This window comes from Canis lupus, chromosome 10 (assembly GCF_048164855.1).
Source record: "Canis lupus baileyi chromosome 10, mCanLup2.hap1, whole genome shotgun sequence".
Classification (NCBI taxonomy): domain Eukaryota; kingdom Metazoa; phylum Chordata; class Mammalia; order Carnivora; family Canidae; genus Canis; species Canis lupus.
The window spans coordinates 18026456-18050423 of NC_132847.1; the positions used below are offsets into that span (position 1 = coordinate 18026456).

General features: G+C 37.9%; 1 protein-coding gene across 11 annotated transcripts in view; it reads left to right on the forward strand.

Annotated features, from left to right (window-relative positions):
• CCDC192 (coiled-coil domain containing 192) overlaps positions 1-23968 on the forward strand; it is a 215738-nt gene that overhangs the window by 54479 nt on the left and 137291 nt on the right. For all 11 annotated transcript variants that reach the window (XM_072840859.1, XM_072840863.1, XM_072840860.1 and 8 more), the window contains 2 exons: positions 2913-3044; positions 3871-3927. In XM_072840859.1, coding sequence (XP_072696960.1) covers positions 2913-3044; positions 3871-3927 — 189 coding nt within the window. The remainder of the gene's footprint in view (positions 1-2912; positions 3045-3870; positions 3928-23968) is intronic.

Sequence of the window (23968 nt, forward strand, 5' to 3'; positions counted from 1 at the left end):
TGGTATGGTATAGCTACCAAATAAGTGTTAATGACTGGTGTTGTTCCATAGACTTTAATCATTTGTGGTCAAGAGCATGGGACTTTGGAATCAGACAGTGTATCAGTTGAATGCTTATGGTAGACAAGTAATGGAAAATTCAATTTCTAAACAATAAGGAAACTTATTAGCTTACTCTGTGTGAGTCTAAGGTCAAGATTATGCTTCAAGATTATTTGATAGTACATTTCAATAATGTTGTCTACTCTTCCATTCAGACTGTTGCTTCATCATATACTGGTTTCCTGGATGTTTATAGGATCACTACAGTAGCATTCATATCTGGTAGGTGAGACAGAATGCTCCAAATCATCAAAATTCCTCCTGTGGAGTGTGAAAGGTCCAAATTAGATAATTTCTTCTCATAGAATAACTGTGGCAAAAGAAAAGTCAGACTCTAATTTGGTTAGACTTGATTCCTTTTCTTTTTTTAAATTTATTTTAGAGAGAGAGAGAAAGTGATAGAGCACGAGCAAGGTGAGGGGTAGAGAGAGAAGCAGACTCCCCGCTGAACAGGGAGCCTAATCCTGGGCTCAATCCTAGGACTCTGGGATCATGACCTGAGCCGAAGGCTGACTCTTAACCTACTGAGCCACCCAGGCACCACTAAACCTTGATTCCTGAACCAATCAGCAGCAAAGAGGATGGGATTTTCATGATTCTCAGGCCTCACTTTAGGAGCTGAGGTCAAATTTAGGTTTAGGGAATAAGACTCAATGTCCACTGCTGAAAGCTTGGATTCCAACACTCACTTGCTATCTCCTTGGGCAAGTTATGCAACTTTGCTGAAATTAATGAATTCCCTCATCTGCAAAATGGGTAGGAAGCTGAATTGAGATAAATAAAAGTGAAAACAAAAGGTTCTGCAGAGGGCTTGATAGGTAATTAGTACCCAGTGAATTATTATTGTCATTATTGTTATTCACCTATATACTTTCATATTATGTAATAATTCTAAAATTGTCTGCCTTTCTGGGTAAAGTGTGAGTTTTTTGAGCACATAAGCAATACCACTCTCATGTGTTACCTCTAAAGTTTTACATGTGATAAGCACTCGATATATTTCTTTAACAAATGAGTGAATAAGTGAATATCTGTTGAAAGGATGAATAAATGCCTGAAAACAATAGAAGGTAGATTTCAAAGAAATACAACCAAATAGTGACTGACTGAATGACAGGTCAGGTAGGATATGGGAACAAAATAGGCCAGTCTGAGAAAAACTATATTTGAAAGGAAGAAATACCAGATCTAGAGAGGCCTTTTCCCTGAACACTAGAGAGGTCACAGGAAGTAAGTGAACCAAATACAATTTGAGTTTAGAGTAACTGGCTCAAAACCTCTGTGATGTCTTCAGATACTTTGTTGTATAATTTGATAAATAATAAATGTTTGAATAAAACCCCTATCAATACTTACTGTAACCTAGAGGAGGTAGGTAGAAGAAAGTATAAAAATAATAGGTACAGGATATGTTTCAAGCATTATTCTAAGTATTTTTCTTGCATAAACTCATGTAATCCTCAAAACAAACCTGTGAGGTAAGTACTATTCTTTACATCTCCACTCCTATTTACAGATTGGAAAATCAAGCCCAGAGGGACTGAGAAATTTGCCTAGATCCCAGAGATAGTAAGGAGGAAAATGAGATGTTTACCCATAGGGTCTGACTCAAGAGTCTGTGTTTTTAGCCATTATACTATACTGTGGAATACACTAGAAGAGTGCCTACAAAAACCAGGCTACATCTCTAAACTACTATGTACTCAAGAGTTAAATGCATCACCATCCAAGAGGAGCACTACAGGTGTCCTGTGTCACGGAGAGCTGAAAGCTGTAGCCAACAGTTCATGACATATTTGTCCCCTCTGGCCCTCCACATTGTGCTTTTGTAATCTCCAGTGCATAACACAATGGCTGTGGAGAGTGCCAAGTAAACAACTAATTGTTAAGTGAATGAGTGTGAGGATGAGTGGATTTGGATCGATGCCAGCCTATATATGCTGTGCCCAACTTATTTCCGTGGAGACCAACCTCTTCATGCTTTCCCATTTGATAAATTGTCCTTAAAAACTTGCTGTACCTTTCAAGATGAGACAGTATGCTTCACAACAATACTTGGAATAAAATGAAAGAGATACTTAAAGATAATTCATGCCTCCAAGGACACACTGGGAACTGGAATGAATACAAGGTGTGTGTCCCTTTTCAGAGACTCTTTTAGAATTGTTGCTGAGCTATAGAGAAAATGCACAATAAACTGTCTGAATGAAAGGAAATGCTAGTCCAGAGGCTCTCCAAGGGAGTTAGGAACGAGGCATTATCAAACTACCCTTTGCTCAAGAGCAATCCACAAACAGTAAAACAAAGACCGTCATCTGTAGACATTTTCTGGTCATGGTTTGGCAGATGTGTCTTGGATCAGACTTTAACTTGAAATTCCTGCATTTCCCTTTAGCTGCTTATATGGTTAACATTCAAAGGACTCAGAATTTCTACTCTATAGGAAAGAGCTGTAGTCCCCCAAAAGTTAAGTTTCAAGAACAGTTTATAAACTGCAATTCAGATTTCAGCTGCACAAATAAAGTACAATCTTAAAACATAAGAAAGATGAGTGTTGAGCTTGTTGCACTAAAAATCGCTCTGCCTGTTGTAACTATGTAGTTTCATCTCTTGCCCAGAAAGATCTTTATTAATAAAAATAAAATCAACCTTATTTCCTTATCTCTCTACACTAATCTTTGTCAGCTATGAAGGATATTCCAGAAGATATATTCATGTTTAATAGATACCAGTGGTAGGCAATATATTTATTAATTAAACTTTTAAAAGGAGTTTTAAAATTTGTATGCCCTTACAAGAAATGTCTTTAGCTTGCAGCCTCTGAAGGAACAAAATCAAAACTGCTTGAGCAAGTTTCCTGGCTGGAGGGAAAACTGCAGGCTCTGGACCATAAGGAAGACAGTGGGGAATCATACCAAAAAATAGTTCTTGCAAAAGACCAGGTATGTTGTAGAAGAAAAAATAATCTTTATCTTAAAAGACTACCTAAATTTATATGAATTGACAATACTGCAGTTCTTTCTGGCTGGGTTGGGAGTTCATATTTAAGTTCAAGATGGCAAATAATATTTGTGTTTGCTAAATATAATTGAATTCCCTGATGAATATTCACATACAAAAATTAATTTTGTGATTTTTTAAAAGTTTGTTTGATATGTATCCTTTTGAACCATATTAGCTAAATATTCTACTTAATTAGTAAGTGGCATTAACTATCCAGATGTTTCTTTGTTTTTAAGGTTGAACTCAATCAAGGAATAGTTTATTTCTGTGTAGTAAAAGAAGGGAGCAGAAAATTTGTCATATGCTTTAACCAATTACAAGAGGTTATTAATCTCAGAATCTCTAGGCATTTATATAATTTTTTTTCTCGTTCAACTCAAAAGTGTTTGTATCTGCCTTTGGTATATATATGTTCACACAAAAACATATCCACATATTCTAAAGGCAGTTCTAAAACCATATGATCCTATATATGTATATACAAGGAAGGTTAGCATTCCCTTCAGTACATCAAGCAAACATTATCTTCCAACTAATTTTCTAAATCTTAACATATTTGTGTCCTTTGTTCTTGGGCTCTTCAATAGATTGGAAGAAAAATAGGAGTAGTAGCAAGGATTTCTCAATGACAATTTCAAAAGCATCTAGCCAAGATAGTGCTGCCATTCACAGGTTTTGAGAACTGGTATCTATTTATATCTGGAATACTTTGAATATGTAAAAGGACGAGTTATACTCTTTGTTTCTAAACTTTTCCCTTTTCAGCATATTGAGAAATTACAAGCTGAATTGAAAACTTCCCAGGAGCAACTTACAGCCCATGTGAGTGTTTTTCTCCTTTTTTTAATTCCTTAATTTATATCACAGTTTTCCTGGGAATGAACAGTAATTTTTCAGAAGTTGTTACTATTGTCTTTGTACTGAAACCAAATCACAAGGCGATTTTTTACTCAGTATTTTTACTGTTTCTACAAAGTTGCTTTCCCTCAATAGAATTCTAATTTATACTGATGGTAAAAATTATAAAACCTATGTGTTATGTATAGCCATACAGTTTAATCAGGTACCAACAGGATAAGAGAACAAGAAACTAAGAGTAGAAAGACAAGAAAACCAGGCTCATTTAGTGAATGAGTGGAAGTGGAAAGGTTTGGCATGTCGAATACAGGCCTAGAGCAGTGCTACTTAAACTTCAGGGTATCAAGAATTACTCAGAAAACTTTTAAAAACAAATTGCCTGGAGATTTTGATTTCTGCAAAAGCTAGGGTGCAACCTGAGAATTTGTACTTCTGGATGATGCTAGATTTAGGTGATGCTGATGCTGCCAATTTTGGACATTTCAAGTAGCACTGTAATATATATATATATAATATATATTATATATTATATATATATATTTTTTTTCATTCTGCCCTAGTCTTGTGATTTTTAGACAGGTGACCATAAAAGATACAGAACTGCTCATTTATCCTGTAAGTACTCCCGAAAGAGACTCTATGAACTTCCAGGGTATATTTCATTGACACTTAAGCCTATTTTCACTCAGAGAACAACTAATGAACATTTCCTGCCACAAGATCCTTCCTTATGTGTTCACACATATAAGCCAGTTTGTCACCCTGGCTCTCTCCCTTCCCAAGAATCTAAACAATCCTGACACGTTACATGCCTCCTAGAAGACTCACTCACTCACCTTCCTTTCAGTGATTTCCTCTATCCCTACCTTGGGCGCTGGGGGATGACTTCTTGATTAAGAACATTGGCCAGGGATGCCTGGGTTGCTCAGTGATTTGGCACCTGTCTTTGGCCCAGGGCATGATCCTGGAGACCCGAGATTGAGTCCCATGTGGGACTTCCTGCATGGAGCCTGCTTCTCTCTCTGCCTATGTCTCTCACTCTAAAACAAAACAAAACAAAACAAAACAAAAAAACAAAACAAAAAACAAAACAAAACAAAAAAACATTGGCCAGTCATGTTAAACAGCCAATCTGAACAACAACAAAGATTATCTTATCTGAGATCTGAGGGGCTGCAGTCCAGAAGTGCTGCAGAAAAGACTGCTGAATAAATTCTGATCATCATCCCTTTGATATTTGAAATAAACTAATCTGGATAAATCATGGTAACTGATTTTTTTTTTCCTGGGATAGGGAAAAGCTAATCTGCTGTGGCAGTTAGCAGAGCTTTTAGCTCTGACTTCAGAATCTCTTTTGGCCTTATATGCTCAATTGACCAAGAGTGAAAATGATTAAGGCCTGCATTTGTGACATGGTGACATATTCAGACAGCAGTATATCTAATTAGCTTAGTATTCTATTGCAGATGCCTCCCTCCAGTCTCACCCCAGTCTGTCCTGAGGGTGCCAGATAATGACTATTGTCAGAGGATGTCTCCTCATGCCAGATTGATACCTATAGCCATTTGCCCAGGGTGGGTTTAGCTCAGAATTTTTTAAAGGACTGCTCACTATGGTTCTGATATTAGCTTCCAGCATCTCTTCATGAAAAGCTGATAGAAAACAAAACAAAACAAAACATAGTCACAGATGCCTTCAGGAAATTCTTCTGGTGTCTCTTCCACTGCCTAGGTTCTGCAGATTCTACTCCTGTACCACACTGATCCTGGTCCAGGCTTGTCTGAACTGGTATTGCTTTCTTGTATTAGTGTATTGATATCAACAACAGAGATTTCTGCCATGTAACTGCTCAAAGTTCAGGTTTTAATATAGCAGTGTGATCATGAAAGCTTTACTTAACTCATCAAGAAGATTTAAATGAAAATATTAATAATAAGGTTTCTTGAGAATAGATTCTGTATCTACTGTGTTTCATATATTTTGTATTTTAAATCTCAAAACAATCCAAAAAGTGGGCATCATTTTTCAAGTAGGAAAACTGAATATTAGAGATTAGATCTCTTGTCACACGTCAGCTCTGATCCATGCTTTTGCTACCACAATTTGCTACCTCTCCAAATTATATTCTCTACATGCCACTTCAGGCATCAAACGGTGTTTATAGAGGCTCTTTCTGCAAACTTTCTTCTCTTTTCACTCAGAGTGATTCATCAGTTCATAATCCTTCAACTCTCACTTCCATGCAAATAAAAACTCCCTCCGCCCCATCAAAGTCTATCTTAATCATCCCCTAATTACAGCTCCTTAATGGCGTAATGATAATTTCTTAAAATATGGTTTCTTGAAAATAACATTCACAATGATGTTAATTCTGGGGGAAAAAATGGGTGGTGCATTGGAAATGAAGTTAAGTTAGATGGGTTTAGTTACTACAGGATTTATCAGTGGATAATCTATCTCCAAGAAAGGATCATAGTATGTTGTTTTCCAAGGGTGATTGATGAATGCACAGAGGTTTGGAGACTGCTAGCATATTGCATCAAGTTAAAGTACTATGCTTGCTAAATATGGCTTGAATATCTTGCTGACACCATAGGCTCAAATACATATACAAAGGGCATATACAAAGTCAAATTTATCATCTTCTACTCCTACTTCTTAAGTATGCCCCTCTTTTTGGATCCCCACCATTGTGAATAATATCACACTGCTGTTATTTATTATGTACACCCAAACTATCAAACAACTTCTCTCTGCCTCCATTCCACATGTAGTTAGTAGTCAGGCTGTGAGAGTATGTTTCTAAAAGTTATCTCACTTCTGTGTCTTCTATTCCATCATACTGCCATATCCCTAACCCTTTTTGATCATCTTATGTCTTATTGCTACTGGCCCCAAATATTAACATATTCAAGTTTAGACGTTTCCACTGTCCCTGCACAACCCAAATCAAAATGTAGCCCTCTTGCTCTCATATCATCAAGTCCTGTTTGCAGAGGAAAGGGAGAGTAAAACTCACGTGTGAAGATGCGGAGTGGGGGCAGAACTCGAAGGAAGGATGAAACCTACGGGTGTGGCAGAAAAGAGAACAGGGATTGAAAGACCAAGGTGGTGGGAATGGAACTCTGTAGATGAGGAGAGGGTCCTTCTGGACACTGGAAGGCTCCTGGGAGTTCTGAGAATGCTTACTATTAAGAAATAACAGGGCATTAATAAGAGTTGTCAGGCAGGATGTACCTGGATTCCCCTAAGTGTTTGGGAGTCGTGCGTAAAGTTTGGAATTTCTGTTTGAGTCATGCCTCCTAAATGTAACGCTATCGTAGGATGTGACCCTGTGGTAGTCTTCTGGTTTCCCTGCCTCTACCCTGAAAAAGGTTTCCAAAGGACATCCCTACCCCCTCAACACCCTCGTCTTTCCCTACCCGTTCTCTGCCTCCCACTGACTAAGCTAATAAAACGGCTCTGCTGTCAATCTTTACATGTCCTGTGTCAGTTGATGCCCTGTGAATCTGCTCTCTGTGTTCTCATAGTCCAGACTATTCTTCCTTCTGTTCTTTATCCAAATAATTATTACTCTTCTTGCAAGACTCATAACAGAAATCAATCTCTTCCTTAGCCCTCAGATTACTTTCTCTGGGCTCCTATAACCTCTTGTACATTCATCTGTTTTAGCTCAAAATACTACTTTTGATTGACATGATCTGTTCATATATCTACCCCCTACTAGACTTGAAGGTTCTTGAGGGCAATATCAAGAATGTGTGCCTGTATCTATTACCCCAAGCATAAGGCTAGGCACATTATAGTCACTCAATATATTTGCTACACTAAATTGAATGTTACTCTGATCATGTCATGTCATTTTTCCTGTTCCAAAGCCTAGAGTAAGACAATGGTTGCCCATTACTCCAGACTCTATGGCAAAATAAATGCCATGGTCCATTACCCCAGACCATGGCATTTATTACACTGAAAATGACTCTCTAACCCCTTTTCCTGCCTCCTCTGTATCACACATCTGTGACTCCCAAGGACACCCACACATTCTTGCCCTGGGGGCTATGTTCATGGTTTCCTTATACCTGGAATATCAGTCCTCACCAACGATTTTGATGAAGAATGCCAGATTTTTCCCATTCTTCATCAAGATTGTTCCTTCCAGGAAGTTTCTCCTGACCACCCAAACAGAAGTAATCTCTTTCTTTGGTACTTTCTTTCTTTCTCTCTTTTTTTTGTATATATTTTTTTATTGGAGTTTGATATGCCAACATATAGCATAACACCCAGTGCTCATCCTGTCAAGTACCCCCCTCAGTGCCCGTCACCTGTCACCCCAACCCCCTGCCCACCTCCGTTTCCATCACCCCTTGTTTGTTTCCCAGAGTTAGGTGTCTCTCATGTTCTGTCACCCTCACTGATATTTCCCACTCATTTTCTCTCCTTTCCCTTTTATTCCCTTTCACTATTTTTTATATTCCCCAAATGAATGAGAGCATATAAAGTTTGTCCTTCTCCGATTGAGTTACTTCACTCAACATAATACCCTCCAGTTCTATCCACATTGAAGCAAATGGGGGGTATTTGTCGTTTCTAATGGCTTAGTAATATACAATTGTATACATAGAACACAGCTTCTTTATCCATTCATCTGTCGATGGACACTGAGGCTCCTTCCATAGTTTGGCTATTGTGGACATTGCTGCTATAAACATTGGGGTGCAGGTGTTCCAGCGTTTCACTGCATCTGTATCCTTGGGGTAAATCCCCAGCAGTGCAATTGCTGGGTCATGGGGCAGTTCTATTTTTAACTCTTTGAGGAACATCCACATGTTTTCCAGTTCACATTCCCACCAACAGGGCAAGAGGGTTCCCATTTCTCCACATCCTCTCCAACATTTGTTGTTTCCTGTCTGGTTAATTTTCCCCATTCTCACTGGTGTGAGGTGGTATCTCATTGTGGTTTTGATTTGTATTTCCTTGATGGCAAGTGATGCGGAGCATTTTCTCATGTGCTTATTGGCCATGACTATGTCTTCCTCTGTGAAATTTCTGTTCATGTTTTTTGGTAATTTCATGATTTGATAGTTTGTTTCTTTGCTGTTGAGTTTAATAAGTTCTTTATAGATCTTGGATACTAGCCCTTTATCTGATACGTCATTTGCAAGTATCTTCTCCCATTCTGTAGGTTGTCTTTCAGTTTTGTTGACTGTTTCTTTTGCTGTGCAAGAAGCTTTTTATCTTGATTAAGTCCCAATAGTTCATTTTTGCTTTTGTTTCCCTTGCCTTTATAGATTTATCTTGCAAGAAGTTGCTGTGGCCAAGTTCAAAAAGGGTGTTGCCTGTGTTCTCTAGGATTTTGCTGGATTCTTGTCTCACTTTTAGATCTTTCACCCATTTTGAGTTTCTTTTTGTGTATGGTGTAAGAGAACGGTTCAGTTTCATTCCTCTGCACATAGCTCTCCAATTTTCCCAGCACCATTTATTGAAGAGACTGTCCTTTTTTCACTGGATAGTCTTTCCTGCTTTGTCGAATATTAGTTGCCCATAGAATTGAGGGCCCATTTCTGGGTTCTCTATTCTGTTCCATTGATCTATGTGTCTGTTTTTGTACCAATACCATACTGTCTTGATGATCACAGCTTTGTAGTACAGCTTGAAATCTGGCATTGTGATGCCCCCGGCTCTGGCTTTCTTTTTCAATATTCCCCGGCTATTCGGGGTCTTTTCTGATTCCAAACAAATCTTAAGATGATTTGTTCCAACTCTGTGAAGAAACTCCACAGTATTTTCATAGGGATTGCATTAAATGTGTAAATTGCCCTGGGTAGCATTGAAATTTTTACAATATTAATTCTTTCAATCCATGAGGATGGAATATTTTTCCATCTCTTTGTGTCTTCCTCAATTTCTTTCAGAAGTATTTTATAGTCTTTAGGGTATAGATCCTTTACCTCTTTGGTTGGGTTTATTTCTAGGTATCTTATGCTTTTTGAGTGCAATTGTAAATGGGATTGACTCCTTAATTTCATTTCTTCAGTTTTATTGTTAGTGTATAGAAATGCCACTGATTTCCGGGCATTGATTTTGTATCCTGCCTCACTGCCAAATTGCTGTATGAGTTCTAGCAATCTTGGGGTGGAGTCTTTTGGGTTTTCTGGTACAGTGTCATGTCATCTGCAAAGAGGGAGAGTTTGACTTCTTCTTTGCCAATTTTAATGACTTTTATTTCTTTTTGTTGCCTGATTGCTGAGGCTAGAAGTTCTAGTACTATGTTGAATAGCAGTGGGGAGAGTGGACATCCCTGTCTTGTTCCTGATCTTAGGGGAAAGGCTCCTAGTGTTTCCCCATTGAGAATGATATTTGCTGTGGGCTTTTTGTAGATGCTGAGAAATATTCCCTCTATCCCTACCCTCTGAAGAGTTTTGATCAGGAATGGATGCTGTATTTTGTTAAATGCTTTCTCTGTATCTATTGAGAGGATCATATGGATCTTGTTTTTTCTCTTGTTGGTATGATCTATCACACTGATTACTTTATGAGTGTTGAACCAGCCTTGCATCCTGGGGATAAATCCCACTTGGTCATGGTGAATGATCTTCTTAATGTACTGTTGGATCCTATTGGCTAGTATCTTGTTGAGAATTTTTGCATCTGTATTCATCAGGGATATTGATCTCTAATTCTCCTTTTTGGTGGAGGTCTTTGTCTGGTTTTGGAATTAAGGTGATGCTGTTTGGAAGTATTCCATAGAACAAGTTTGGAAGTATTCCATCCCTTTCTATCTTTCGGAACAGCTTTAGTAGAATAGGTATTGTTTCTTCTTTAAATGTTTGAAGGAATTCCCCTGAGAAGCCATCTGGCCCTGGACTTTTGTGTCTTGGGAGATTTTTGATTACTGCTTCAATTTCCTCACTGGTTATCAGCCTATTCAGGTTTTCTATTTCTTCCTGTTCCTTTTTGGCTTGTGGTCTTCCAGAAACACGTCCATTTCTTCTAGATTGCCTAATTTATTGGCATATAGCTGCTCACAATATGTTTTTAAAATCATTTGTATTTCCTTGGTATAGGTTGTGATCTCTCCTTTTTCATCCGTGATTTTATTAATTAGAGTCTTTTCTCTTTTGTTTTTAATAAGGCTGGCTAATGGTTTATCTGTCTTATTAATTCTTTCAAAGAACCAACTCCTGGTTTTGTTGATCTATTCTACAGTTCCTGTGGTCTCTATTTCATTGAGTTCTGCTCAAATCTTTATTAACTCTCTTCTTCTCCTGGATGTAGGTTTTATTTGCTGTTCTTTCTCCAGTTCCTGTAGGTGCAAGGTTAGCTTGTGTACTTGAGTTTTTTCCAATTTTTTAAGGGATGCTTGTATCACAATGTATTTCCTTCTCAGGACTGCTTTTGCTGTCTCTCAAAGATTTTGAAAGGTTGTATCTTCATTTTCATTAGTTTCTACGGATCTTTTTAATTCTTCTCTAATTTCCTAGTTGACCCATTTAGCTTTTAGTAGGATGCTCTTTAACCTCCATGTGTTTGAGTGTCTTCAAATTTCTTCTTGTGATTGAGTTTAAGTTTCAAAGCATTATTGTCTGAAAATATGCAGGAGACAATCCTAATCCTAATCTTATCAGTTAAGACCTGATTTGTGACCCAGTATGTGGTCTATTCTGGAGAAAGTTCCATGTGCACTTGAGAAGAATGTATATTCAGTCGCATTAGGATGGAAAGTTCTGTATATAGCTGTGAAATCCATCTGGTCCAGTGTATCATTTAAAGCCTTTGTTTCTTTGGAGATGTTCTGCTTAAATTATCTGTCATTTGCACAAAGTGCCATGTTGAAGTCTCCCAGTATTAGTGTATCATTATCTAAAGATGTCTATACTTTGGTTATCAATTGATTGATATACTTGGCAGCTCCCAAGCTGCATTGATGCATTAGGGGCATCAATATTCATGATTGTTAGGTCCTCTTGTTGGATAGATCCTTTAAGTATGATATAGTGTGCCTCTTCATGTTTACTACAGTTTTTAGGATAAACTTTAATTTATCTGATATGAGGATTGCTACCCCAGCTTTCTTTTGAGGACCGTTTGAATGATAAATGGTTCTCAAACTTTTCATTTTCAGGCTGGAGGTGTCGTCAGGTTTAATGAGTCTCTTGTAGACAAGTAGATGGGTCTTACTTTTTTATCCAGTCCAAAACCCTGCATCTTTTGATGGGATCATTAAGCCCATTCATGGTCAGAGTTACTCTTGAAAGATATGAATTTAGTGTCATCATAATACCTATTCAGTCCCTGTTTTTGTGGATTATTTCTTTGGGCTTCCTCTTTCTTTTACAGAGTCCCCCTTAACATTTCTTGCAGAGCTGGTTTGGTGGTCACATATTCTTTCAGTCTCTGCCTATCTTGGAAGCTCTTTATCTCTACTTCTATTCTGAATGACAGCCTTGCTGGATAAAGTATTCTTGGCTGCATGTTCTAATCTCTTTTTTTTTTTAGAAGAGTTTTTATTTTTTATTTTATTTTTTAAAGATTTTTTTTATTTATTTACGACAGAGAGAGAGAGAGAGAGAGAGAGAGAGAAAGAGGGGGAGAAGCAGGCTCCATGCAGGGAGCCTGATGTGGGACTCGATCCCCGGTCTTCAGGATCATGCCCAGGGCCAAAAGTGGCGCTAAACTGCTGGGCCACTGGGGCTGCCCTGCATGTTCTTCTCATTTAGGGCCCCAAATATATCCTGTCAGCCTTTTCTGGCCTGCCAGGTCTCTGTGGAGAGGTCTGTCTGCTGTTAATCTGTTAATCTAATAGTTCTCTCCATATAAGTTAGGGATCTCTTGTCTCTTGCTGCTTTAAGGAATTTATCTTTATCTTTGGAATTAGCAAGTTTCACTATTAGATGTCCAGGTGTTTAACGGTTTTTATTGATTTTGGCAGGGCTACCTCTCTATCTCCTGGATCTGAATGCCTGTTTCCCTCCCCATATCAGGGAAGTTCTCAGCTATAATTTGTTCAAATATGCTTTCTGGTCCTCTGTCTCTTTTGGCCCCCTCTGGAACCCACATAAATGTAGATTTTTCCTTCTGAGGCTGTCATTTATTTCCCTTAACCTTTCCTCATGGTCTTTTAATTTTTTTTCTCTTTTTTCCTCAGCTTCCTTCCTTGCCATCAACTTGTCTTCTATGTCACTCACTCTTTCTTCTACCTCATTAACCTTTGTTGTTAGGACCTCCAGTTTGCATTGCATCTCATTTAATTGATTTTTAATTTTGGCCTGATTATATCAAAATCTGCAGTCATGAAGTCTCTTGAATCTTTTATGTTTTTTTCCAGAGCCACCAGTAGCTTTAGAATTGTGCTTCTGAATTGGCTTTCTGACATCGACTTGTAATCCAAATTCTGTACCTCTGTGGCAGAGAGGACTGTTTCTGATTCTTTCTTTTGTGGTGAGTTCTTTCTATTCATTTTTTGCTCAGTGCAGAGTGGCTAAAAATGAGTTGTACTTGTAAGAAGCGCAAACTCTTCTCTCTGTGTCGTTCCAGCTGTTCTCTCTTTAAATCTCAGGTTGAATTAGTAGGTTTTCAGGATGATTCAAAAGTTACCTAGTAAGTTGGTGAGGCCAGGTGACTGGCGGACCCTACTTCTCCGCCATCTTGTCCCGCCCCAACTAACGTCTTTGGTACTTTCACAGCGCATCTCTACACCTGTCTTTTGTCACTTGTCACATGATGACCCACAAGAAAATTACATAATATGAACTAGCTCTTCCCCAAGACTGTGAGCTTGGGGAAGAACAGGGAGAAAGTTTGTTAATCCTCATGCTTCTTACAGTGTCTAGCTCAATACCTTGCTCAGATTTCATTGAAATGAATCATTAAAATGACTAAATTAAAAATAAGGTTATTTTGGTATTTATAGGAGCCTACTTTAAATTTTATCTCTTAAAAATGACAGTTGCATAAGATGTTACCATAATCTGAATTTGATACTTTCAAGGTATAACATGGAAAGGAGAGAAGGTAATGATCTGTTAGAATGCAAATAGAAGGAAAAAGTAGCAGCAAAAGAAAATACAGTTCTGGAAAACCCCTATTTCAAAAAAAGTAAGAAGAACATCCAAAGAAAATTACAGTGTTAATATAAAAATTAACAACCTCGTGGCTTCCTTTTATTCAGAGTTCAATTGTCCGAAATCCAATAGTCAAATTATATTTTTGTATAATTAAACTGATAGCTATGAAATGACTGAGTTGTCACTGCTAATATTTGGAAGCTTAAAATCTCATCTCATTAACTTTACATAGTCACAGCTTATACTCTTCAAATATTACAAAGGGTTGTAAATGTACATATGGATACCCACCCAGCCACACACAGTGCTAACCTGCCCGAGGTATTTTTATCAATCCTTCCCACATGATTACTTATCTCCTTAGAGATCTACACAGAATTAAACAAATATTTGAAGCAAATGTTTATAATCGCTCAAAGGTAACTGTTCATGTCGGGGCAATTTGAATTAGGACTAGGAATTTTAAGGAAAGGCATCCTTTTCAAATTAATGCATTCCAAATTGTTGAATCCATTGCTTCACTATTTTTAGTATGGGGAGTATAAGTACTCTGCACTATCTATTCACTGTTGTTGATGATCTGATTATTTGTGATAACCGAGAGGTTTGGCTCCCTGCCTCACTTCCATCTCAATGGCCCCTGAGTCCTGATCATGGCCAAAAGCTCTATAATATTTGATGGGCTTATTTCCAAAAGAGAAATCTGAGTAACTGGGAGGTAGATACTCAACTACAATGTTATTCTGTATACTTTCTTGTATGCTTGAAATATTTCTAATGAAGTAAAAAAGTTAAGAATATCCAGAAGATGGAACTTTCCCAATGCATTGTATATAGCATGCTTCAAGCTGTAAGATAGATGAGTATATCTTTGAAATCAGAAGTTCCTGACCTAGAGTTCCTGAGGACATACTTAAACCTGGAAGCTATGGTCTTGAAGCTCAGAATCAGGAAAACAGGGCATGGGAGAGCCCACCATGGGTACCCAAGACAGAATTTTCCAGAAGAGCTGATTTCACTTCTTCCTTTCCTCCTCTAAAGCAGCTATCAGCTGCCTTCTAAGAATCTACAGGAGCCCTCAGTTTAGATCAAGTGAGAATTCCTCTCTCCTAGAATTTCAGGCCCTCTGTTAATTGGTCTTTTACCACTATGATAGAAGACATGGGCTGTTTTTGTTGCTTCCTGGCTACATAACCATCCATTAACATCTTTGGCAGTACTACCCTGATATCCTTTTCAGTTAGGTCTCTTCCATCATGCACAGTCTTGGAGGGTCTGTAGTTCAAAGTACCCTATCACATAGTAGCTGAGGAATGGGCATGTTCTCTAAGCCAATTAGATTCTGAACATTAATTTAGGTGAAGCAAGAGAGGAAGAACACTTGGAAGTGATATCTCCAACCAGTGATGTCCAGGCATCATATGAGGAGGTTTGTGCTGCTAGGACCAGAACTGCTCTTGTTCCTATCTATTTCTGAATCTGATTCCTGTCTATTTTGGGAACCATCCAAAAATTCTAATTATCTTGAAGAAGAATCCCCTTTTCTTTAAAATATTCAGAATGAGATTAGATTTATAGAGGTGAGAAGTTGTAATTTTTATGCTGTCCAAATAGTTCTCAAAGAGTGGCCCCTGCACTAGAAGCCTCAGAGTCACTGGGACGTTTGAAATGTAAATCTTGGGGCCTTACCTCATACCTCCCAAATCTGAAACACTGGGAATATGATCCAGCAATACATGTTTTTAAAATCCTCCAAGTGATTGTGATGATGGCGGTATCTGAGAAGTGTTGCACTGTCCAATAAAACCCCATACACCAAACCAAACCAAACCAAACCAAACAAAACAAAACAAAACAGAAAAACCCATACACCTTTCATCCTGAACCCTCTGTTTTTACTGGAATCATGGTCCCTGACCAGCATCTTGCTGTTGGGGGCCAGCCTCTCTGTCTTCATGCTCCTGCCTATAGGAGACATCTCCAGGCCTGATTCTTAGGACAGCAAGCTTGGATCATGGCACACTGGACATGTTTGTTCAAGTGAAGAGCCAAACGGGAACAATCTCCCTGATCTTTGCATCCAAGTCTCACACTTCTATGTACCCTAAAAGTATCACTTCATTCCCAAGGCTTGTCATGACTAATTCTAAGATCAAGTGACAACAATGAATAACACTTTAGAGTCATATAACGATTTATAGTTTCCTAATTGCTCCCACCCACATTATGTCATTTATTTTTCACAATCCTGTGAGGCAAGTATTACTACTCCTCTATCAGATGAAGAAAATGAGAGTCAAAGACTTTCACAGCAAACAGCTAGCAGATAGCAAAGCAAAGAGATATGGAGATATTGGAGATAATGGAGATATTTGGATTCTAGGATCCCTTTGCATGAGTTTGATTTCAGTGTTTTGAATTTCCAGTTTAATTCAGAATTTTTGCTGAGAATATATGCCAACACATGTAAGCCAGTGTTTTAATAAATTAATTCTTTTGATCTTTTAGCTTTATTGTATCCTAATAGACTTTATGGCTGTTAATCACCCTGAGAGACTTTGGTAGCAAGATCTTATGAGCCCTACCTTAAACCAATAAGGAATGGGGAAATTCCTGCCCTGTGGGCCATTCTTTCAGAGCCAGAGATGTTAATCAAAATGTAAAATTCCACAGTGATTATTTATGAACACAAGATGGTTACATGTGGGATAAATCTCAGAAATATTTTTATTACATTAGTTGATGATATTATAGTTAAACTTCTCTGCTTCCCACCTTCTTTGGTTGGTTTACCTGGACTGGATGACTATGTGGTCCCTCATTGGAATCTTGTACATGGTCATCCCATGGTTTATCTTATATATTCTTGAGCTGGAGAGGTTAAAAATCAGAGGAGAAGAATAAGAGGCTTTCAAATCCCACTGATGAGTGTCACTGCCAAATTTCTCTGTAGGCATGGAAGGGGAGAGAGTTTGAGTTCTCACTTCACAGCATCCAGTTGCTCATAACTAACAATCAGTGAGCCATTATGTAGACCTGGCCCAATTAAGATGTGGCTAAAGAGCTAATTTCTAGCATACTGATGAGGTGATATTCAAAATAAAAATTTGGAACTCTATCAGGATCTTATTAAACTTATCTTTTTTTCCTCCTCTTGCCTAGAAATCTGAGGCACAATTAATTGTTGTGGGAATCACTCATCTTACTGTTGGATCTCCTAGTAAGGGCAGATGGCAGTACAGAGACTTAGAGCACGAGTCTGGCCATATCTTGCAAGCCTAGATTCTGGCTGACACACAGGAGGCTCATTTTCCCCTCACCCAGATGTGAGTGCTATTTCTTCATTTTCTAGAGATGATGATCAAGTTTAAGCTGAATAAGCACCCAAGGACAATTCCTGACACCCTGGCTTTTTAGAACCATCCCATGTGCTGGATCTTTTTCTAGCCACTGAATTAGACACAGAGCATAATCCTTTCACTTTTTTGTAAATACGTATTAGCTGCCTATGCATTTCTTCAAACGTTTATATTCATGCCTTACTTAATAAGTATGTACTTCACACATCAACATTTTATCAAAGAAATATACAAATTTTAGAGGCCCAAACAGTCCAACACAGGTCATTATTATAATCTTCCATCTACTTGTCAAAAAAACAGATGGGAATAATGCAGGGTTACTCAAAGCATTTTCTCCCTTTTGATTCTGAGCTGCATTAATCTAGCCATTAATGCTCACACAGAACTCAAACTACACTATTGCTAAGAGAATCTAGTACACATCATAGTTTCATTATTTTTTTTCTTAAAAATTCAAATCATTGGGGCACCTGGGTGGCTCAGTAATTGAGCATCCACCTTTGGCTCAGGTCATGATCCCGGGGTCCTGAGATCGAGTCCCACATCAGGCTCCCCTTGGGGAGCCTGCTTCTCCCTCTTTCCTATGTCTCTGCCTCTCTCTGTGAGTCTCTCATGAATAAATAAATAAAATCTTAAAAAATTCAAATCGCTTTAAGATGAGTGAGATTATATCTTTCCATTACAGAGGAAGGAAAGATAAGAAATAGTTCATGAGGGTGGTTTAAAAGGCCCTACTCTCTGATTCTGGCCAGAAAGAAGGGTAGTAATGGAGAGCTAGTCACTGGGCTTGAAGGACCTGGCAATGATTCCCAAAGTTCTGTTCCTCTTGGAGAGAAGCTAAATCATTACTTAGCCTCACAGGGTGTTTTAGAGGCTACATAAATGTGTGAAGGTGATATATATGAAAGAGCAGAGTGCCCAACACATACAAAAATTCAAAAAATATATTAACAGTTATTCCAAAATGAACTGTTTCAGTAAAACTGTTCCACTATTTTTGTGGGACTGTGGTTAATAACCTTATAGAATAAAATTCCTCATTTTAGCTTCCAGTTTATTTTGTAGGGAGTACCAGGAAATTAAAGAGAAAATTACTTTCTGAGGAGAATCTTTTTGTTGTCCTTTCTACATTTCCTTCTCTCATTTTTTTTCTTGGTGAATGTCTTTTCAAGCCTTTGTAGAACTATCTCCTTGTAATTTTCCTGTTTCTCTTCATTTTAAGTTTCCTTAGAGCAGAGTCTACATCTAACTCCTGATGTCTGCCCCCCTAGTCAGTTCTCAATCAGTATGTGTTGAATGACTCAGTCATGAATGGAGGAATGGAGGTAGGCAGCCTTTATATTCAAGAGGTATCATTCCAGGCCCCACAATTTCCAAGAGAGGAAAGGAAGTCACACCCCGGCCTAGATGGCCATTTCTACCAGAGATCTCTGGGCTTCACTGCACTCTAGTGTATAACCAGGGGTGTCACTCAATACTTAGCTTTAAGAAGCTTGGGTGAAAGAAAGCATCTTACAGAGGAGTACCTGAAATAAAGTCCATGTTTTCTTTTAGAGATACCCTAAAATCCTTCCTCAATTAAGTGAGGTAGCAGAGAGCAAATTCCTAGATTGCATCAAGTTACCCTAGAATTGCTTTCATTGAATGTGGGGGAAGTGGTTTAGCATGTTGGTAATAACTTAGTTTGGGAAGATTTTATAAGAAAGCTGTCCTCGGGGCACCTGGGTAGCTCAGTCGGTTAGGTATCTGGCTTTGGCTCAGGTCGTGATCTCAGAGTCCTGGGTTTGGGCTTGCATCAAGCTCTGCCCTTAGCAGGCAGTCTGCTTGTCCCTCTCCTCTGCCCCTCCCCCTGCTTGTGCTCTCTTTCTCTCTCTCTCAAATAAATAAAATCTTAAAAAAAAAAAAAACTGTCCTATAAAGCTCATCATTGTTTGCTGTCAGATTATTACTGAGGAAATTTATTATTGTATCAGAAAGTATGCCTTCTGCCCCACAAATATTGGTACTTCCACTGGCCTTGTTTTATTCCATGGATCCTGTTTCTATAAATGCTTATTTTGACTACCAAAAAGTCTAGAGTCAAGTTCTTTGTGTCTCACCTCTAACAAATGGTTAGATAGGACGCTGGGACATAAACAGTGTGGACCAAATTTCTCACTTGCCCCATCTCACTTTCCTGACTTTAAATTCCTTTTACTACATCTTTCAAGGGTATTTTAGTGGCCTCTAACTTAATATATTTACCTTTTCAAGCTACACTAATTTTTTTCTGAAATGCATAATTGCCAGGTCAAATCAGTGAATCATAAGGGAAAAAACCAGACTGATTCTAGAGTTGGTTCCTTTGACTACAGATTCAATGATGTAAGTCTCTTATTTGAATCTCTCAATGGCTGCTCATCAACAATGAGAGAGTAAATAGCTATCATGTCAAGTAAGGACCTTGACCAGATCCCTACTACTTCTCCTTTGACAGTTTCATCTCCTGACCTTGTTCCCTGACTCCTACCAACAGTTGACACCCAACAATGGCACTGATTTGAGGATTTAGGATTCACTAAAGATTCCCCTAGGTTCTGGCCTTGGTCCCTTCCCAAGGTTGACCCCTCTCTGTGATTCACTCACTGCTTGCCTTTCAAAACCTGGAGCGCATCTCCCTCAATTTACAAGCCTCTCTTGACTCCTCAGGCAGAAATACTTCCTCTCTCAAGTGCATATTCTATGGATCTTTCCTTTAGAGTTAATTCTACTCTCTATTAGCTGAGTTCCCATGTTCTGAGACATGGCTTTAGTCTCTTATAGTTCCTGATGCAAAGTAAGTGTTCAATAAATGCCTTGTTGAATGAATGACCAAGTAAATACATAAATCTATCTATCTGTATATGATAGTTGCTACTTAATGTAAATTTTAGGGGGTATCTGGGTGGCTAAGTGGTTGAGCATCTGCCTTCAGCTCAGGGCATGATCCCAGGGTCCTGGGATCGAGTGGTGCATCAGGCTCCCCCTAGGGAACCTGCTTCTCCCTCTGCTTATGTCTCTGCCTCTCTCTGTGTCTCTCATGAATAAATAAATAAAATATTTTTTAAAAAGTAATAATGTGAATTTTGAAAAACAAATTATGCCCTTGTAGTTGATAGCAAATCATTTAGAAAAGATACCAATTACTTATTAATAATTTTACCCTATTTCCAAAAGGGAAGAAACAAAAGCAAAAATAAAATATTGTATCTCAAATGGATATGGTCTGGTATTTTATGAATATTAAACTTTATATTATCCTGATATAATTTTATACTGTTATTAAACATTAACTATGATGTTTAATTTAAACATATTTATTTATACTCTATTTAACTTCATAAAGAATTTGGGATAGGCTATAAGAAATGTAGGTATGAAATAGATGGATTTTTTAAGTATATAAATAACTATGAGAAAATATATTAAAATAAAATAGCAATAAAAAGCAAAAAATGGAATATGCATATTTAAATCATAACTTCCCATGTATATTTGAAACAGAAATATAGCTATAATGCTCTTAACAGCCAAAGGCAAAATGGAGAAAATGACAGAGTGGTTCTTACTGTACTGGGGGAGCGATGTTACTAATTATTTTCTAGTGAGTTAATTCTGACACGGGACCTTATGTTGGATTTTATGTTGGGAATATTGAGAGATAAAGTCAGAAGGCAAAAACTGTCAGTAATGTCAGACCAACAAATGCAGTTATAGATTTTATATGACTATTCCTATAATTCCCATCAAAATCAGCCAGGGACATTACATGTAAATAGTTAAAGTAATCTCTCCTCACTGTAATTATAGTCTTGTTGGTATTGCATATTTTTTAAATCCCCAGCTATTAATAATAATCCAGCCAGAACATACATTTAACAGCATTCAAAGTCCAAGTAAGTAATGCATAAGAGGGAAGATGGCCAGAACAAGTCATGTGGGTCTGGAGTGTGCATACCTAACATAAAAGGGAGACTAAAACCCAACTTAGCCAGATTATCAAGTTTTTCAGATGAAAATCCAGATCTTTGTGTGAAACTTCCCCACTTATAAATGTCAGCAACTAATTAAAATAAAATATAATGCTTTGTGTGGCAAACAAAACACATTTATAGGTAACCTAAATATGAACTTTACACTGAATTTTAAATTTAAACTACCGTTTTTTAAAAACTTTTCTACAATTTGAGAGATGTTCTTTACAGAGGACATGATTGTGTGGTGATTGTAAGTCAGAAGGCATTTGTTTGTTTTTGTAGTTGTTCCAGCTGCTCTAATTTCATGAGTTAAAATAATGTCAGCTGTTGTAACAAATAGGCCCCAGAATTTCAACTGCTTAGCACAATAGAAATTTCTCACTTATTCAAGTACTGCAAGTGCTTTTGTTGGTATGGAGGTTCTGCTCATTCATTGTTACCCAGGGTCAATTAGTGATAAAGACTGATGAAGCCTCTGACATCTTTGAAAGGTAGATTCCCACTATGATTTGGGGTCATCTCTTTTCTGATTAGAGGTCAGAAGAGATGGTCAGAAGAAAGATCATGGAGGTATGTGCTGGGGAAGCTTATAATGGTCTATCAAGTAAGTAGTCCCTGTGCACCACCTTATCCCATGGGGGATATGTTTAAAGATCTACCAGTAGATGTCTGAAATTGCAGATAGTACTGAACTCTATATACATCACTTTTTTGATACATACATAAGTACAATGAAGTTTAATTTATAAGTTAAGTACACTATGAGATAAACAACCATAACTGATATTAAGAAAGGACATGTACAACCATATAATATTATAAAAGTTATGTAAATACAGTCTCTATGAAAATACTTAATGTACTGTACTCCTTGTGATGATGTGAGCTGATAAAATGCTTTTGTGATGAGATAGAGAGGTGACTGAGATAGGCATTGTGATGTAATATTAGGCTACTCAATCTTCTGACAGTAGTCAGAAGGAATATCAGCTGCTTTGGGTATACCGTGGTATACCCTGGGTGACTAAAACCATACAAAGCAAAACCACAGATAAGTGCGGACTATCTATCTGCAAATGGTGCATCTCATTTCTGCTCATGTTCATTGACTAGAACTTAGTTGTGAAGTCACAGTTATTGCAGGGAATGTTAGAAAGGGTATTGTGGCTGTACACTCTGAAGAAGAGGGAGGCATGGATTTTGGTGAGCAGGTATCCAATTCTGTCACACCAGTGTTTAAGTCATTTATCTTATCCTGGATCTGTAAGTATATATAATTTCATCCCAGGGTAAAGGACCTCAGGAATTGGTTTACTACTACTACTACTACTACTACTACTACTACTACTACTAATTACTAAACCAGGTAAAACTATTACTAAAATAGGTAAATACCAGACAATCAAAAGATATGAGAAAGAATGCACAATTTGCATCCATGTCTGACTTCATGAGATTCAATGTACAAAATATATTTTTCTTAAATAAAATAAAATCTGGCTCAAGTGCCTACTGTCATTGTGAGACAGAAATGTGGTCTCAATTACTGGTTGGAAGAATGGTCCTGTCTCCTTCCTGAGGGTACCCCAGGGATTTTACTAGCCAAAAGTCGGGAGGCACTATGTTCATGGTGGCTGCCGTTCTGCTGTTCTATGCCCATGCTTATGGACCCATACAAAGACCTGTGGCTTTTCTTGTTTAGTGCTAAGTTTTAACAGAAGATGTGTGGGAACTCCTGCAATCAGGGCTGAGCCTCCCTCGGTGCACTTGCCCAAAGGATGTAGGTTGAAGTGGAGTATACTCCCTGTCATCTGAAGAACTCCCAGTACCTCACTCTCTCTGTTTGGGATGACTCAGCATCCTCCTCTCAGACTTGTTTACTTTCTTTTCCTTCTCAAATCACCAGATTCCACTTCTTCTCTACTTGAGATATTTTTAGGTTCTTTTATTAATGAGACTAGGTCTCTCAACTAAAGGCTTTCCAGATGCTCAATACTTCATCAATGAGTGTTAATTTCCTCCCCTTGCATGGGAATCAAGGGTAGTGTCACAGGGGCAATTCTTTATTATGAGATTGTTGTTTCAAGGTTGGATTTGTTTGAAACTTAGACCTTCTAAAGAGTTATATGGAAATGTATGCTTAGATAGCTGAGTAGAAATGTAGTATAAATTGTAGCTTATTTTGCTGCTCAATGTGAAGAAGTATGATAATCATTGATTAAACAAAAGTCTGAACTGTTAACTTTAGCTATTAGCATCGAAATTAATTTTAACTGTTCATTCATATCTCAGATAGTTTCTAATCCCAGGGATTAGTCTATCATCATTACTAGGTAGACTAGGCAGTAACATCCATAAGATAAAGTGTGAGCTCTCATATCAATCATGAGGTATACTAGAGTCAGCCATTGGCAAGGTCTGAGGAGAAGGAGAAGGAGAAGGAGAGGGAGAGGAAGACAGAGAGGGACACTGAGAGGGAGACAGAGATGGAGACAGAGACAGGAAAAGTGCCTATCTTTCCCTCCTCAACCTCTCCTTCACATGACCCATACATTCCACGTACATGCCTCCTCACAATAAA